The sequence below is a fragment of the Sciurus vulgaris genome (genome assembly GCF_902686455.1).
Source record: "Sciurus vulgaris genome assembly, chromosome: 1".
Taxonomy (NCBI): Eukaryota; Metazoa; Chordata; class Mammalia; order Rodentia; family Sciuridae; genus Sciurus; species Sciurus vulgaris.
In genome coordinates this window covers 58,040,044-58,056,059 of record NC_136461.1, presented here as the reverse complement: position 1 = coordinate 58,056,059, position 16,016 = coordinate 58,040,044, and the positions used below count along the sequence as shown (strand labels likewise).

The window sequence follows — 16,016 nt, the reverse complement described above, 5'->3', positions numbered from 1 at the left end:
ATAAATAACATTTTATTGGAACACAACTGTCTTAGTCTGTTTGTTCTTCTGTAACAGAATACCAGGGATAGGGTAACATTAAAAAAATTAATTTCCCACATTTCTGGAGGCAGGAAATTCAAGATCAAAGTGCCAGCATCTGGTTTGGGTCTTTTTGCTGGTGAGGGTAGAAGAGCCATGTGAGGACTTAGTAGCTCTGAGTCTTGACAGGAGGCATAGCTTGGGAGCATGAAGGGAAAAGGCAACCCTGAGAGCTCATACCTAGACCACAGTGTTTCCCTGCTTGTCATAAGCAATTCCACAAAACAGAACTCTGGTTGAGGACTCTTCATGACCATGATGAAGAAAACAAAAACAAACAAATAAGACAACTGCATAAATATATCTGAACAGAGATCAAAGCAAAGACTTTATGCCTCTCTAGTAATGTGAGAGCTACCACTTCTTCTCTAATGATAGCTTTCTATTCCTCTTATTACACAGGTAAAAAAAATATACTGATATTTCCAATAGGAAAAATGCATCAATTCTAGAGAATACCCAATCCAAAGTAGGTAATTCCTTTTCTGAACCCTTTCCCAAATCATCTATGAAATTCTTTCCTAACTCCCTCTTACTGAGATGTTCCATAGCTCTCCATGGCATGCCATCCCTCTTGTAGGAGTGACTAATAAACCTAATGTGAGTGAATTGGTATATCTAGTAGCCTTTCCTTGGTGAGTATTCAATTCTATCTTTTTAAAAAGCAGACACTTGACTTTGAAGCCTCTCTGGAGTCTGTGAATTGGTACCCCAGTTATACTAGCAGACAGATCCTCTTTACTCTTTAAGGATGCGCTCGATGGCAGCTACTGCCCATGGGGAATTGATCATGACTCAAGCAGTAGTAGCAGCGTGGTGACAGCAAGAGACTGCTGGTGTCTGGTGCAGGAGCAGGGTCACTGACCAGTGCTGGCAGGGTGCCAGTGCAAACTGTGGCATTGGTGTTTGGTGTTGGCAGTGATGGTATTATGCAGCACTGTGCTTTTTAAACTGCTTTTGCTCGGTTTCTATTACTGGTTGTCTTGCAGTCAATTCTTTCATTCATTTGGTTTCCTCTCATTAGTCCTTTTCAGCTTAAGTCTTACAGAACGGTGTTTGACAGGAACACCCTATGCAATTTCATGTATTTGATGACTTTGGAATATAACTCTCTAGCTACAGATGGGCTTCCAAGTTTCAGGTCTGAATTTCTTATTATTTACAAAACAGTTCTACTTAAATATGCCACATGTACTTCCAATTTATCAAGTTGAAAACAAAATTAGTCATCTTCCCTGACCTTCTCTATTTCCTTCCTGTGTTGCTGATTAAAACAGAAACTTGTGAGCTATTCCTTTCTCCATAATGGAGCCCTATGAATTCTTCTCTTCCTGAATCTCATATCTTATCTCCATAGCCATCTTCATAGCTTTAATTCAGAACTCAGTTATTTCCACCATGATTGACTGCCATGGCTTTGCTCATGGGTTACCTTATATTCCATTCTGCCCTATATATTCACTCTCCGTGAAGTAGTCAAACAAAGGTGTCTAAAAGGAAAATGCCAGATGTATAAAAACCCTCTTTAGGTTTCCCTTTGTCAGAGGATATTTCCTCCAGAATGAAAATCCACATGATACTGGACCTTCAAGAACTGTTCAGAAATGCTCTTGAGTTAAAAATATCAGGGCATGTTCAGTTGTGCTACATGGAATGTGTACTGGTATTCATGCTTCCACCTAATAGACATTAATTTTGGTCTCTATTTTTTACTTATTTATTTTTTGGTACTGGGGGTTGCTTTATTCCCCAGGACTTTTTATTTTATTTTATTTTATTTTTTTGAGACAGGGCTCGCTTAGTTGCTAAAGGCCTTGCTAATTTGCTGAGGCTGGTGGAACTTATAATCCTCCTCCTCAGCCTCCTGAGTCACTGGAATTAAAGGCATATGCCACCAGGCCTGACTCTTTTTGGTCTCTATTTTATGCAGAAAGTGATTCTACTAAAAGGTATTTAAAGATTTAAAATCCTTTGCCATCATTGTTGGTATCACATGCCACAATGTATAAGTTGATCCTATGAAGCATTCATCGTTCAGCAAATATTTATTAAAAATTGACCATATGCGAGACTTTATTCTAAGAGATAGGAAGAAAGACAAAAGTAAAACAGTTTCTGCCACCATTCTAGTGGGGCGAGATATATAAGAAGGAAAAAAACCCCATAAATCCAATATATAAAATGGTGGTAGTTGCTAGAAAATAAAGAATGAGAATGATAGAGCCTATGGAAAAGTCTGCAGTTTCATATAAAATGTTCAAAGAAAGCCATTTTGAAAAGCTAACACTTTATCCAAGTTCTACAGGAAGGGAGAAAACATGACAACTAACATAACGCATATAAACACAGAAGACTACTGGATAAAAGCCTGAGTTCTGCAGTCAGACTGCCTGGGATCACTTTTGAGTTCTGTCACTTACTAGCCATGTGGTCTCGGGCAAGATACTCAACATCTCTGTACCTAAATTTCTGTTTGTAAAAGGAATGAGGCTATTGCTGAGCTGTGCATCTTAAACAGAGCACAGAGCAAGTACTTAATAATATGCTATTATTATTTTGAAAAGTAGATGCCAGAAAACAAAGCATTAGGATAGGAAGAAAAAAATTTCAATAGCACAGAACCTAATCAACAACTTATAGACAGTAGAGAAACAAAAGTCTCTAGTTGAAATCAAATTACGAAGATTCTGAGGGTAACCTTAGATTAGATGCATAAGCAACTACCAAGAATGTTTTATATCATTCAAACAGGAATTTATTGAATATGTACCATGTACCAACCACCAGCCCAGAGTGGGCACAGAGATACAAGAGTTAGATATTATCTTCTTTTTCAGAATGTTTATAATGTCATTGTAATAAGAACTGCATATGGCAAAATTGGCAATTGCAGTAAAAGATATAAAGGCAGCAGTATAAAAACAGTGAGGCTACTATGGGAAGAGATAACTGAGGTAGTTAGGCCATGAACTAGGAAGCCGACATGCTAGGCAGACTACATATAGAAAACTATCCAGATGAATCCCAACCTATTCATTAGCCTCTCTTTTAACTTTTAATCAGTGTATTAGATACCAATTAGAGAATATGAATCAGAAATTTAATGCTTATTGAATTTTCATATATTGAACAGGTTACCTATGTAATCAACACCAAGAAAAAGAAACAAAACATTATCAGAGTCCCGAAGCAGTCCCCTTCTGGCACTGGTCACACTTCACCACATTCCAGAGGATAGCTGGTATTACAAATTCTGATAGTACAGGATAATTTTCCCTATGCTATACAAATGAAAACATACATATCACTTATACCTAACTTCTTTCCCTCAACATTCATACAAAGAACTATATGTAAAATTTTCTGCAGCCTATTTATAATAGCCCAAACCTGGGAGAACATACACAAATATCCATCAAAAAGGAAAAGAGTAAACAACCCTGGTATATTATACAGTGGAATAATATTCAACACTAAAAATCAATATACATTACAGCATGGATAAATCTCAAAATGATTATCCTTAATGAATGAAGGCAGACATAAAAAGAAGATATGGTGTATTATTATATTTACATAAAGTTCTAGCAAATTCAAACTGACCTATAGACACAGAAAACAGAATGGTAGGTGTTGGGGAAGGAATTCAGTGACAAATGTTAGGAGGACACTTTTGGGAATGATGGATTAGTTCATTACTTTGATGGTGGTGCTTTCACTGTGTGCATATGTTCCCAAACTTAATAAATTATACACTTTTTCCAGACTTATATAGGATTAACTAGTATACCCAGAACTGTATAAAATAATGCATATAATTTGCTGATATTGCACATATGTATACACTTACATAATAAACATATCCATCATCCCATTTTCAATAGCCTCAATAAATACTTGGGAATCGATATAAAAAAAGAGGTAAAAGATCTCCACAATAAAAACTACAGAACACTGAAGAAAGAAATTGAATAAAATCTTAGAAGATGGAAAGAGCTCCCATGTTCTTGGATAGGCAGAATTAACATTGTCAAAATGGCCATACTACCAAAAATGCTACACAGATTTAATGTAATTCCTATTAAAATTCCAATGATATTCTTTGTAGAAATAGAAAAAGTAGTCATGAAATTCATTTGGAAAAATAAGAGGCCCAGAATATCCAAAGCAATCCTTAGTGAGAAAAGTGAACTAGGAGGTATCACAATACCAGAACTATTATCCTGTAGAGCTATAGTAACAAAAACAGTATGGTATTGGCATCAAAACAGACATGAAGACCAATGGAACAAAATAGGAGACACAGAGACAAATCCACATAAATACAGTTATCTCATACTTGACAAAGGCACCATAAACATACATTGGAAAAAAAAGATAGCCTCTTCAACAAATAGTGCTAGGAAAACTGGAAATTCATATGTAGCAGAGTGAAATTGGACCTTATTGCTTGCCCTTCACAAAACTCAGTGCAAAGTGGATCAAGGGCCTAGACATTAGACCAGACACCCTGTACCTATGAAAAAAACTATAGGCCTAACTTTCCATCATGTTGTCTTAGGAACCAACTTTCTCAACAAAACTCCTAAAACACAAGAAGTAAAATCAAGAGTCAATAAATGGTACAGTATCAAACTAAAAACCTTCTTCATAGCAAAGGAAGCAATCAAGAGTGTGAAGAGAGAGCCTACAGAATGGGAGAAAATCTTTACCACTTGTATCTCAGAGCACTAATCTCCAGGATATACAAAGAACTCAAAAAAATTAACACCAAAAAAACAACCCTATCAGTAGGTGGGCAAAGGAACCAAACAGGCACTTCACAAAAGAAAAAAATACAATGGGTCAACAAATATATGAAAAAATATTCAACCTCACTAGCAATTAGAGAAATGAAAATTAAGACTACACTGAGATTCCATCTCACTCCAGGCAGAATGGCAATTACCAAGAAAACAAGTAACAAGAAGTGTTGGTGAGGATGTGAAGGAAAATGTTCAGTCATACATCGCTGGTGGGACTGCAAATTGGGCAATCTCTCTGGAAAGCAGTGTGAAGAGTCCTCAGACAACTTGGAATGGAACCACCATTTGACCCAGCTATCTCACTCCTTGGTTTATACCCAAAGGACTTAAAATCAGCATCCTACAGTGATGAAGCTACATCAGTGTTTACAGCAGTTCAATTCACAATAGCTAAGCTAGGAACCATTCAAAGTTGAATGGATAAAGAAAATGTGGTATATGTACACAATGGAATATTACTCAGTCATAAATAAGAATGAAATTAGGGCATTTTCTGGTAAATGGATGGAACTGGAGACTATCATACTAAGTGAAATAAGATAATCCCCAAAATCAAAGGCCAAATATTCTTTCAGATATGTGGAAGCTGACATACAATAAGGGAGTGAAAGATTAGACAAAGGAGAATGAAGGGAAGGGATGGGGAAAGGGAATAGGGAAAACAGTAGATTGAATTAGACATAACTTTCCTATGCTCATGTACGAATACATTACCAGTGAATCTCCACATCATGTACATCCACAAGAATGGGATCCTAATTAGAATAAGTTATATTCCATGTATGTATAATATGTGTAATATGTCAAAATATACTCTACTATCATGTATATTTAAAAAGAGCAAATCTTAAAAAATGTTAAAAAAGAACATGTCCATCACCTCCATGTTTCTTGTGTTTTTTGGTAGTGTTTTTGTGCATTTATTTATTGTAAGCATACTCAACATGAGATTTATCCTATTAACTTTGATATGCTATGTATTATTATAAAATATATAAGTAATGGGACTGGGGCTCTAGCTCAGTGCAGACTGTTTGCCTAGCACGTGTGAGGCCCTGGGTTTGATCCTTAACACCACACAAAAAATAAACCAAAAAAAAAAAAAAATTAAAGGCATGCTGTCCATCTACAACTAAAAAAAATTTTAAAAATATATAAATTATGGTGTATAGCAGATTTCTGGAACTTGCTCACTGTTTATAACTCACTTTATACCCTTTGAACAAGAACTCTGCATCTTTCCCTAGTAACCAGAGTCCTATTATATACTTCCACAACTCTGCCTATTTCAGGAGCCTTAAGATGAACCATGCAGTATTTGTCCTGTGGCTGATTTATTAAATTTGTATTCAAATCTCTAACAGTATCATCATATATCCTCAAAATTTTAATTTAGCTGGGGTGGGCTGTTTTCAGCTGTACCATGACAATTAAGAATAAGGCTTCAGAGTGAGGTTGTTGGGGTTCAACTCTTACCAGCTTTGTGATCTTGGGCAAGTTAGTTCTTGTTTTAGTTTCCTCATTTGTAAAACTGGGATAATAGTAAACATATCTACTTCAAAAAGTTACTGGAGGACTACATGAGTTAATGTATGCAAAGAATGTAGAACTCAATATCAGCAACTTAATTACCTATTAGAGGTAAGATAGAACTGGGAGAACTTTTGCAAAATCAACTTAATGAAGCTTATTTCTGTTTGTTTAATTTTTAAATTTTTTGAGATGGGGGTTTTACTATGCTATTCAAGCTGGATTTAAACTTCTGGTCTCAAGTGATCCTCCTGAGTACCTGGGACTACAGGTGTGCACCACTGTACAAGGTTTTATTTCTGTTTATTGACCAACTATACTGGCATATAAAATCATACTTGAATAGGTTCTATTATACTTTCCAAACTTCATCTCTTGACATTCACTAGCCAGTACATCCCACACAAATGATCCTCCTGTTATTTTGCATAATTCATCAGTTTCTCATTCATCTCTCTGCGTGTGCACATGACTTCCCTTGGCCTAGAATCTCTCTTCTATGAATGCAAGAGCTCATTGAAAGGACTGAAAAGAATGTTTGTTTTTCAAGAATGAGAATTTTGTATTAAAAAGTAAATTTAAAAATCTCTTAGAATAGCAAATGCCTCGATATTAGAAGCTATGTAGCTTATCTACTTATCTTAAGGAATAGCTACTGTATAGAAGTATCCTAATCTGCTTAACAATATTTATGTAAATTACTAAGTATTTATATTTAAAAATTTTACTAGTTTGTGTGAAATCCTTCTGCAAAGCTTCTACTTATATCGAGCATTACAATTTGAAATGTGTCCTTGAGAAAAAAAAATATAGGATTAATATACAACAATAATAGCATAAGCTTATATAAAAATAAATGCACTGCCCATGGCACTAAGGATGTGATTTATATTTTAATGAATAACATTAAAGTTCTTATTTGCTTAATAGGAAATACGTTTATAGTTTCCTTACCAGGTTAATGTGAAGATTAAAAAAAAAAAAACACTGTTGAAAGCATTCTTTGTTAGTCTTCGAAGAGTTTAATGCATATTAATTGTATGAAATATTATTACTTTTTCAAGTTCAAATCTTAGGAAATACAAGGAAATCATCTTGATTTTAAAAGGTTGAATAATAAAACTGATAAAGACAGTGAATCATAAAATCAATGCAGCATTATATTATTACAATAACTGACACTCGTAATTATGAAACTCCTTGATCATCTTCTCAGTTTTTGTTATGAGGACTGACTGGTTAATCTGTGATTCCAGAACCCAATATGTACTGTGATTTATTTTATAAATATTTATTAGGGCACTGTATTATACATAATAGTGGGGTTCATTTTCTATTTATTTTTAAATGCGTACAACATAGTTTGCTCCATTTCAATCTCTAGTACTTTATTTTTAAATATTAAAAACACCTGAAGAGAACAAGCAAATCTTGTCCTGAGTGATAAATATCTATAAGATTTAAGGATCACTAATACAGTATGATTTCTAATCAAGCAACTTTAAGGTAAATCAAATGAGTGATATTATTATAAGTAATTAAAAATTTCTTAAATGGAATTTAGGAAAAACTATAATTGATTGAAAAAGCAATTGAGTTGATATATTATGAAGTACTGGAAAGAAAAGTGGGTTTGAGTCCAGTTTCTGCTCTTTCTATCAGAGTGATCTTGGGTAAATAATTTCTCTGAGACTCAGTTTTTTCAATGGTCAAATGTGAGAATACGGACTTTACACAGTAGCTACAAGGTTTTATGAAATAAAGCATATGGGTAAAGATCCTGGCATATTCACAAAATAAACATTAGTTCCCTTCATTGTCAAAGAACAAGAGACTATTAAAAGGCAAAATAAACTTTATCTCATTCATGGTTTGGCTAGAGGTCAAGACCAAGTTTGAGATGCAATTCAAACAACTGCATGCATCTTCAGGCCTACCACAGTACCAGAGAGATTTGAAAACTGGACTATAAGAGCTACATGGTTTGCTTTATTTGTGGGAAGTTGCACCAACATTTTTATTCTCTCATTTGAGTTTTTAACTCTTGCCCTGAACACTGTGTCCTTGTTACTCATTTCCATTTTACTTTACTTTTACATTAAAAATTTTTCAACTTTATTGAGGTATAATTGACATGAAACAGTTGTAAATATTGAAATGTACACCTTGGTGTTTCGATCCATGCACACGCTGTGAAAAGATTACCATAATGAATCTTATTAACAAACACATCACTTCATATAGCTATTTTCTTTTATTCCTATGGCTATAATAATTAAGGTTGACTTAGCATATTTTAGAATACCATAGATTTTTAATATGGTCACCATCCTGTACTTTAGGTCTACAGAAATTATGTCTTATAATCACAGTTTGTACACTCTGACCTACATCACTCCATATGTTCTATCCCCTAGCTCCTGCTAACCACCACCTTACACTCTGTTTCTATAGATTTGACCTTTTTTGATTTCACATAAAAGTGAGACCATGCAGTATTTTTCTTTTTGTGTCTGGTTTAATTCATTTAGCAAAATATAATCCATGTATTTAAGCTGCCACAAATGGTAGAATCTCTTTCTTTAAGGTCGAATATTATTCCACTATATCTGTGAGACATATGTATGTATATGTGTGTATATGTGTGTATATGTATGTATGTATGTATACATATCTTATAATTTCTTTATTCATTTATCAGTTGACTATAAGTTTGCTTTTATATCTTGGGTACTGTATATATCCAGAAAAGAAACTGCTAGATCAATAATAGTTCTTTATTAATGTTTTGAAGAATCTCCATACTGCTTTCCATAATGGCTTTACCCATTTACATTGCCACAAATTTATATTTTCTCCACACCTTCCTCAATACTTCTCATCTCTTTTTGTTCTTATAGTTGCTGTCTTAACAGGTATGAGGTGCTATCTCATTGTGGTTTTGATCTGCATTCCCCTAATGATTAGTGATATTGAAAACTTTCCATATACCTATTGGCTATTCATATGTTTTCCTTAGAAAAATGCCTATAAGTTTTTTTTCCCTGTATTTCAAGTTGGGTTTATTTTGCTATTGAGTTGTTTAAGTTCTTTATGTATTTTGGATATTAATCCTTCTCAGACTTATGGTTTCCAAATATTTTCTTACAATATAGAGACTGTCTTTTCATTTTGTTTATGTTTCATTTGTTATATGGAATTGTTTTGGTTTGATTAATGTCCCATCTGTTTATTTTTGCAATTTTTTGCCTAAATTTTTGGTGTCATAGTAATTCAAATGGAAGTAAGTAAATAAATATATGATGATGCCAACAGTTTCAAACTGAGAAATATTCTACAGGTTGAACATTCCCATTCTAAAAATCCTCAATTCCAAATCCAAAATGCTCCAAAATCCAAAACTTTTTGAACACTCAAGTGATGTTTCAAGTGGAAACTTCCACATCTGTCTTCATATGCAGGTCTTGGTCAGGGCCAGTAAAAATATTGATTGGAATTACCTTCATTCTTTGTATGTAAGGTGTATATGAAACATAAATGAATTTCATGCTTAGATTTGGGCTCTGTCCCTAAGATATCTCATTATGTATTTAAAAGTACTCCAAAAATCCATAAAAATTCAAAATGTTAGGCCCTTCTCCCAAGCTTTTTAAGTAAAGGATACTCAAACTTTAGTGGCATAATTGAAACTAGCACATAAATGTCTTATTGGGAGTTTTTTGTTTGGTTTTATTTTGTAGACAGGGTCTTTGTTTGTTACACAGGCTGGTCTGGAACTCCTGGGCTCAAGCTACTCCTGCCTCAGCCCCCCAAGAGTGCTAGGACTACAGATGTACGCCACCATGCCAGGCTCCCTGAGAGTTTTCATGAAAATCAGTCTTGTGACAGTTTTGCAATTTTATGAATAGGTACAGAGAATACCTTTAGACATTCAGTTGTGTTGTTTTTATTATATGTATTAGAACTAGAATACCCAGTAGGAATAGTATTTCCTCTGATTGTTGCATCTGCTTTATCCATTCAACAAATCTAAATTTTGGGTCACTTTTCCAGCCACAGTGATGAATAAGATAGTGCTGCCTTCAAAGAACTTAAGGAAGCAGACCCTAGACATGGTATCTTTTTAATAATATTATATCCAAAGTCCCATATTCATATGTAGTAGAGTGACTATGGTCAGGGAGCCAGAGAAGTCTTCACAGACCTTAGTCAAACTAATAAAGGGAAGCAGATTTATGGTCAACTAAAAACAGATATTAATACAAGATGCTTTGTTTTGGCTTTGTAATTTGTTATTAGTTGCATGTGGACATGGATATGTCTATTCTCTAGGAAATCCTTTTCAAATCAAATCATAAAACCGCAGAAGGAGCCCTGATTTAAGGAATAACCTGGAAGAAGCTTGATTTTTACCAACCTTTCCCCTATAAATGCCAAGATGAACTATACTCTGATGAAAACCGTTTGCATTTTACTTCCAAAAATGTTTCCCAACTCTATTTACTTCACTTCATCCCTGTTTTCATGATGCTCAACTTTGTTTGGCTAGATTAAAGTTACTTGTCTTCAGGCCTGCTCCTCTATACTGTTGTAAAGGATATTTAAAGAACCATAGATCCCAATGGCAATTTCTCCTCTAAGATTGTTTTCCACATTGAGGGGATCTAATATCTTGGTCCATAGCACTTATTGATATGCCCTACTCTCCTAAGAACGCTCCTCATACCTGTCATTACCCCATTCTCTGTCCTGCATTACATCTTTCCTCGGTGCTGCTAAGAGTCTGCAATATGCACTCCTGATACGGCATGTTCTCTCATTTCCAGTTTCCTTGTGAAGCTAACAGAGCTGGTTCTGCTCCAACTCAACTCTCTTTCACTGCTATCTTTCCTAACTGTCTTGGTCCCTCCATACCTTGAATCTTCTGCTTCTCTGGCAGGCTCACAGGACATTCTTATGTATCTTCTTTTCTCCATATTCATAGTCTCTTTGGGGAGTGAAAAACTTCTCTTTTGTTCATCTAATAACAATCTAGCAAAACCTCCACATTATGCTAAGTGAAAGAAGCCAGATGCCAAATAGTACATGCAATTCCATTTAAATGAAATGTGCAGAACAGACAAATTTAAAGAGACAGAAAGCAGATTAGTGATTGTCTGGGGCTGGGGTAGGAGAGATGTTAGGCATGGAGATTGACTCTGAATGAGCAGGAAGGATTTGGAAGAAGGTTAATGAAAGTGTCCAAAATTGGATTGTGGTAATAACTATAAATTTAGCAACAAATATTGAATTGTATAATTAAAGTGGGTATGTTTTAGGTTATATGCTTTACATTTCAATAAATCTTGTTTTTTTAAAGGAATTGAAGGAATGGCTTTTGTTCTTTGCTTTCTTAGCAGAGAGGGTTCATGTGAATTCTTACTTAGCAATTTTTATCCCATCACTCACAAATCTGAGTTGTTCCTCTCTGAAAACACTTTCATTTAAACTGCACTACTGTCCACAAAATAAAGTTCAACCATGCATACGACTTCATCCCTTTTGATCTCTCTTCTCTCGTGACTACTCCCTTCTCATTGCCTACAATTTTACCCTTGAGACACATACCCTCTATGACAACACTTGTTCTCCTGCACATTTTAAAATTCCAGTTTATTGTTGGAAAACTCTTTAGGCTTCATCTCTTTTGTCAGTTCTTACCTGGACTTTACCGTCCTACCCGAGGACTTGGTACTTCTCTGTGCTATTTCTGTGCATCTGTGGTATTTCTATAATCCTGTGCGTGGGGGCTGTTCAACCTGTACTGATTCACTTGTCTATATCCTCACCAGACTCTGAGCTGCCTAAACAGCAGGGGGTCCTTGCACTTGGTGCCTCCAGGATTAATCACATGACTTAACGTAAAGTCAGGCCTAAAGATGAGTTTATTTAACTGGATTGAAGGGAATGTTTGCATTTTCTCCAAAATTTGCCTGAGCAGAAGTAGAAGTGTGAATTTCAGATGTTGTGCCTGCACACAGTTGCGTTAAATGCAGCTGAAATCAAAATAAATGACATACATATGGAGGGGCTTGGAGATTATTGGTTTGATAGAAGATTTTTATCTAAATGGGAACTTGAGGAACTATGTAGTTTCCATACCATCAAGGTGTTCCAACCCACTTCTGTTTCAAACCTTTTATTTTTACTATACTGAACTGAACATCCAGAGGCCACTGATTTGCCCCAATAATATTTCATTTTATGCCAATAAACTATTGGTCTTTATCCAACTTGTATTAGTTGCTAGTGGTAGAAAGTAGAGATATAAACTAAACTAAAATAAAATAGACTAGTTTACACTGAATATGGCTTCTTTTCATTCTCTCTCTCTCTTTTTTTTACTTAAAATTCTGTAGACTAATTATAATTTTGGAGACAGAATTTAGATCTGATAGTCTTGCTACAGCAGAGTTGACTTGATTTAAAATAAATGCAAGGTGGCAGATACCTTATTTGAGAAAGTTTGACATTAACAAAATATATGGATGGAAGAATATATGTAAGAAATTCTTTTTTTAAAACTTTTTATAAGTTTATTATGTTTATTATCATTTTTATGTGGTGCTAAGGATTGAACCTGCCTCACATGTGCTAGGCAAGTGCTGTGCCACTGAGCCACAACCCCAGTCCCATATATAAGAAATCATTAACAAACTTCTAGGAACCATAACTGTTGAGAAACAAGGGAATCTGTCTTCTATTCTCTTCTCTGAGGCACTCCTAAGAGACATAAAAACAAAACATAAAAACATATTGTTCACAATATGTCAACAAGGTATTGAAGGGCAATTCTGTGTGTTGTTCGCATCACATCCCAAGTGCATGGGAATTGGTTTGATTTTATGAAATGGGAAAACGCTTTTTTGAAGTTGGTATCCTAGAGGACGGGTAACCACATGTTTTATTGCCTTCTTCTTAAGGGGTATTTTTTGTTGTTATTTTTTCTTATTGAATATGCTTAGCCAAATCCTGGTTTAATATGGATATCCCAATACTCATGAATTAATAGTATATATTTATAAAAGCTAGCTCAGTAAAAATTATTATTTCAATAACAGTAAATGCATATAAGTACATTTCATCTTCTGACCATTTTATTTAGTTGTTTAAAAATAAATATAGACGTTAAAAATGTAACCTTATAAAATAAACACATTTAATAATTTGTTGTATGTAAAAATTCTCTAAGAATGAAAGATTAGATTGATGTAAACAAATGAAATTACAATCATTTATGCTTGTTGGAACATTAACAGTGAGATGGTGTGAACAGTAGGCAAATATGAATCAAGTACTATGTTCAGTGATATTTAGTTTAACAACTGCTTGGTATAATCACTTCGGTGAATGCAGTTTTAAACCACTTCAGCTTTGACAACAGTTATTCACATTACTGATTTATTTTCATTAAGAAAAGTTTCCTTTATCGTACACATACACGTTTTTGAGTTTTTGATTGTCATACATTCTTATAAGAACAGTAAGGCAATGTGGCTTAGTCCACTGAGGTCATGCTAGCAAAGTAATTATCCAACAGTCTACACATTACTGAAAACTTTAATTGCAACTTTATAAGATTTTTAAGCTTTAACAATGGAAAGTTCAGCTTTTTCCTTGGAACATCATAGAGGCATAATAGAGGTCTAATCACAATATTTCTTTAACCTTTAAAGCTACTTTTAGGCCAAACATTTTAATACTATCCAAACTAAATTTTTGAAAGTTAGATATTGGTGGTATTTGAAGGACACTGAGAATTCATAAGAACAGATTGTAAAACTGCACTATGATAATAAAATTTATTTTAAAGGAGTATCAGAGACTTCGGTTTTGTGTTTTTAGAATAGCAGCATATCTTTCAGAATACTGTTTCTGAGAGATACATGCAATATATGTGAAAATGATAGAAGTCAGCATATGCGAAACATCACTAAAAACAGTGTTGTACAAATACAATTAAGTAGATTTATACATGTTTTAACATAGATCTTCACAAGTAATCCTGGAAAAAACAGCATTTACACAATTTTAACAAAAAATCAGCTTGGACTTTCATATGCACATGTGTTTCATATGAAGTGCTATTATGCATTCTAGGACATAATCTCATATTTTATATATTTCACACAATTAAAATGTATAAGACAGAATAGAAATACTCAGCACAGTACACTTTGGCTCCATAGCATAGGTTTGCATAAAATGTTATCATATATATTTTCCTAGAAAGTACTATACATTTTGAAATATTTTTAAAAAATACAGGACAAGCTATTAAGCTCAGTGTATTCTATTCGTGTCTGTTCTATAAGAAGATCCTTCAAATTGTATTTAATTAAGAAATATCTCCAATAATCATAAATTTTTTATATTTTGCCTAGTTTCAGAATAGGACAGGGTGAAAGATGGATATACTGCACTGCATTAGGCAAGGCAATGACTTTGTACATTGTCTATTGAACTGCTTAATGTTTTGTAAGAAATATATCCTGATCCTCAGTCATATGTTGAAAACATTCAAAATAAATGCACCCATTTTGTTGATTGTTATTCATTTTGCAAAAGCATCTTTTCAGACTCATTATGCAAGCAATTGAAATGCTGTAAGTCATTGAACTGCACAAATTGTGGTTAACAAAAATATTTTTACAGTGGTAAAATAACTGTTTCACATTAAATTACATAAGATGAAAGATTATATAAAAATAAATCAATCACCAGCATTTCATATTTTGACTTGGGGCCATCTGGGAACAATCTTTCATTTTGAGGAACAAGTTCATAATTGAACTGGACAAACATATTCAGTCCCTAAAGAATTTCATGAACTAGAAAAATTATCTTTTTACTGAAAAAGAATGGCTTATTTTAATCTAGTTTTAAAATATTTATACAAAATTATATGCAATAGCAACTTTGCATAACATAGTAAAATAAATTTGATAAAAAAAATGGGTCTTAACATTCTTCTGAGCCTGATAAAAGTTCATATTCATTGAAAGTTATGGCAACTGAACACACTTGGAAAAAGAAATCAACTCTCTATCCTGTTCAGGAATGTCATTGTTAAATTTTAACAAAGACCAAACATTTTGTATATACCAGGCAGTTAAACGGCAGCCCCACCAGCAGGTGGCACACCAAAAATGTTTGGTTTCACCATGTAGTTTGGGAGAACTACCTCTACAAAGTCTATTCGTGCTGATGCTCCTGATGCTGCCATTTCTGGTGCCCGAAAAGCGGCTGCCTCCACATCCTCTGTTGTAGGTGTCACTGTATAGTCTCAGGCGATTGGGCAAGGGGCACACTCTGGATCTTCAGATGCTAAGATGAGAAAAATCAATTTCAATGCCCAAAAGATGGAACTCCTAACGCAGAAGGTGACTAAAATAATTACAATTGGTCTACAGTATAGGGAGGTAGAAAGTTTACTTGACTTTAATGTAATTCCATAGAAATAGGTTTTCAATAAGATCTTTGTAAAGTGGTACAGCTTTAGGATTAGAAAAAATAGAGGAGATAAAATAGAAACAGAAAAATCAAACTCAGAGTAGAACT

The 16,016-nt window shown here is 34.1% G+C and overlaps 1 protein-coding gene across 2 annotated transcripts in view; it reads right to left on the bottom strand.

Moving 5' to 3' along the window:
• The window catches only part of LRRC7 (leucine rich repeat containing 7), a 525,614-nt gene that overhangs the window by 202,170 nt on the left and 307,428 nt on the right, over positions 1–16,016 (bottom strand). Inside the window, exon 8 of one of the 2 annotated variants that reach the window (XM_079128751.1) lies at positions 13,737–15,782. The exons of the other annotated variant lie outside the window; for it this stretch is intronic. Within the exon in view, the coding sequence (XP_078984877.1) occupies positions 15,776–15,782 (7 nt within the window). The 3' untranslated portion in view covers positions 13,737–15,775. Of the gene's footprint in view, positions 1–13,736; positions 15,783–16,016 lie in introns of those variants that run through there. 2 annotated transcript variants of the gene reach the window in all.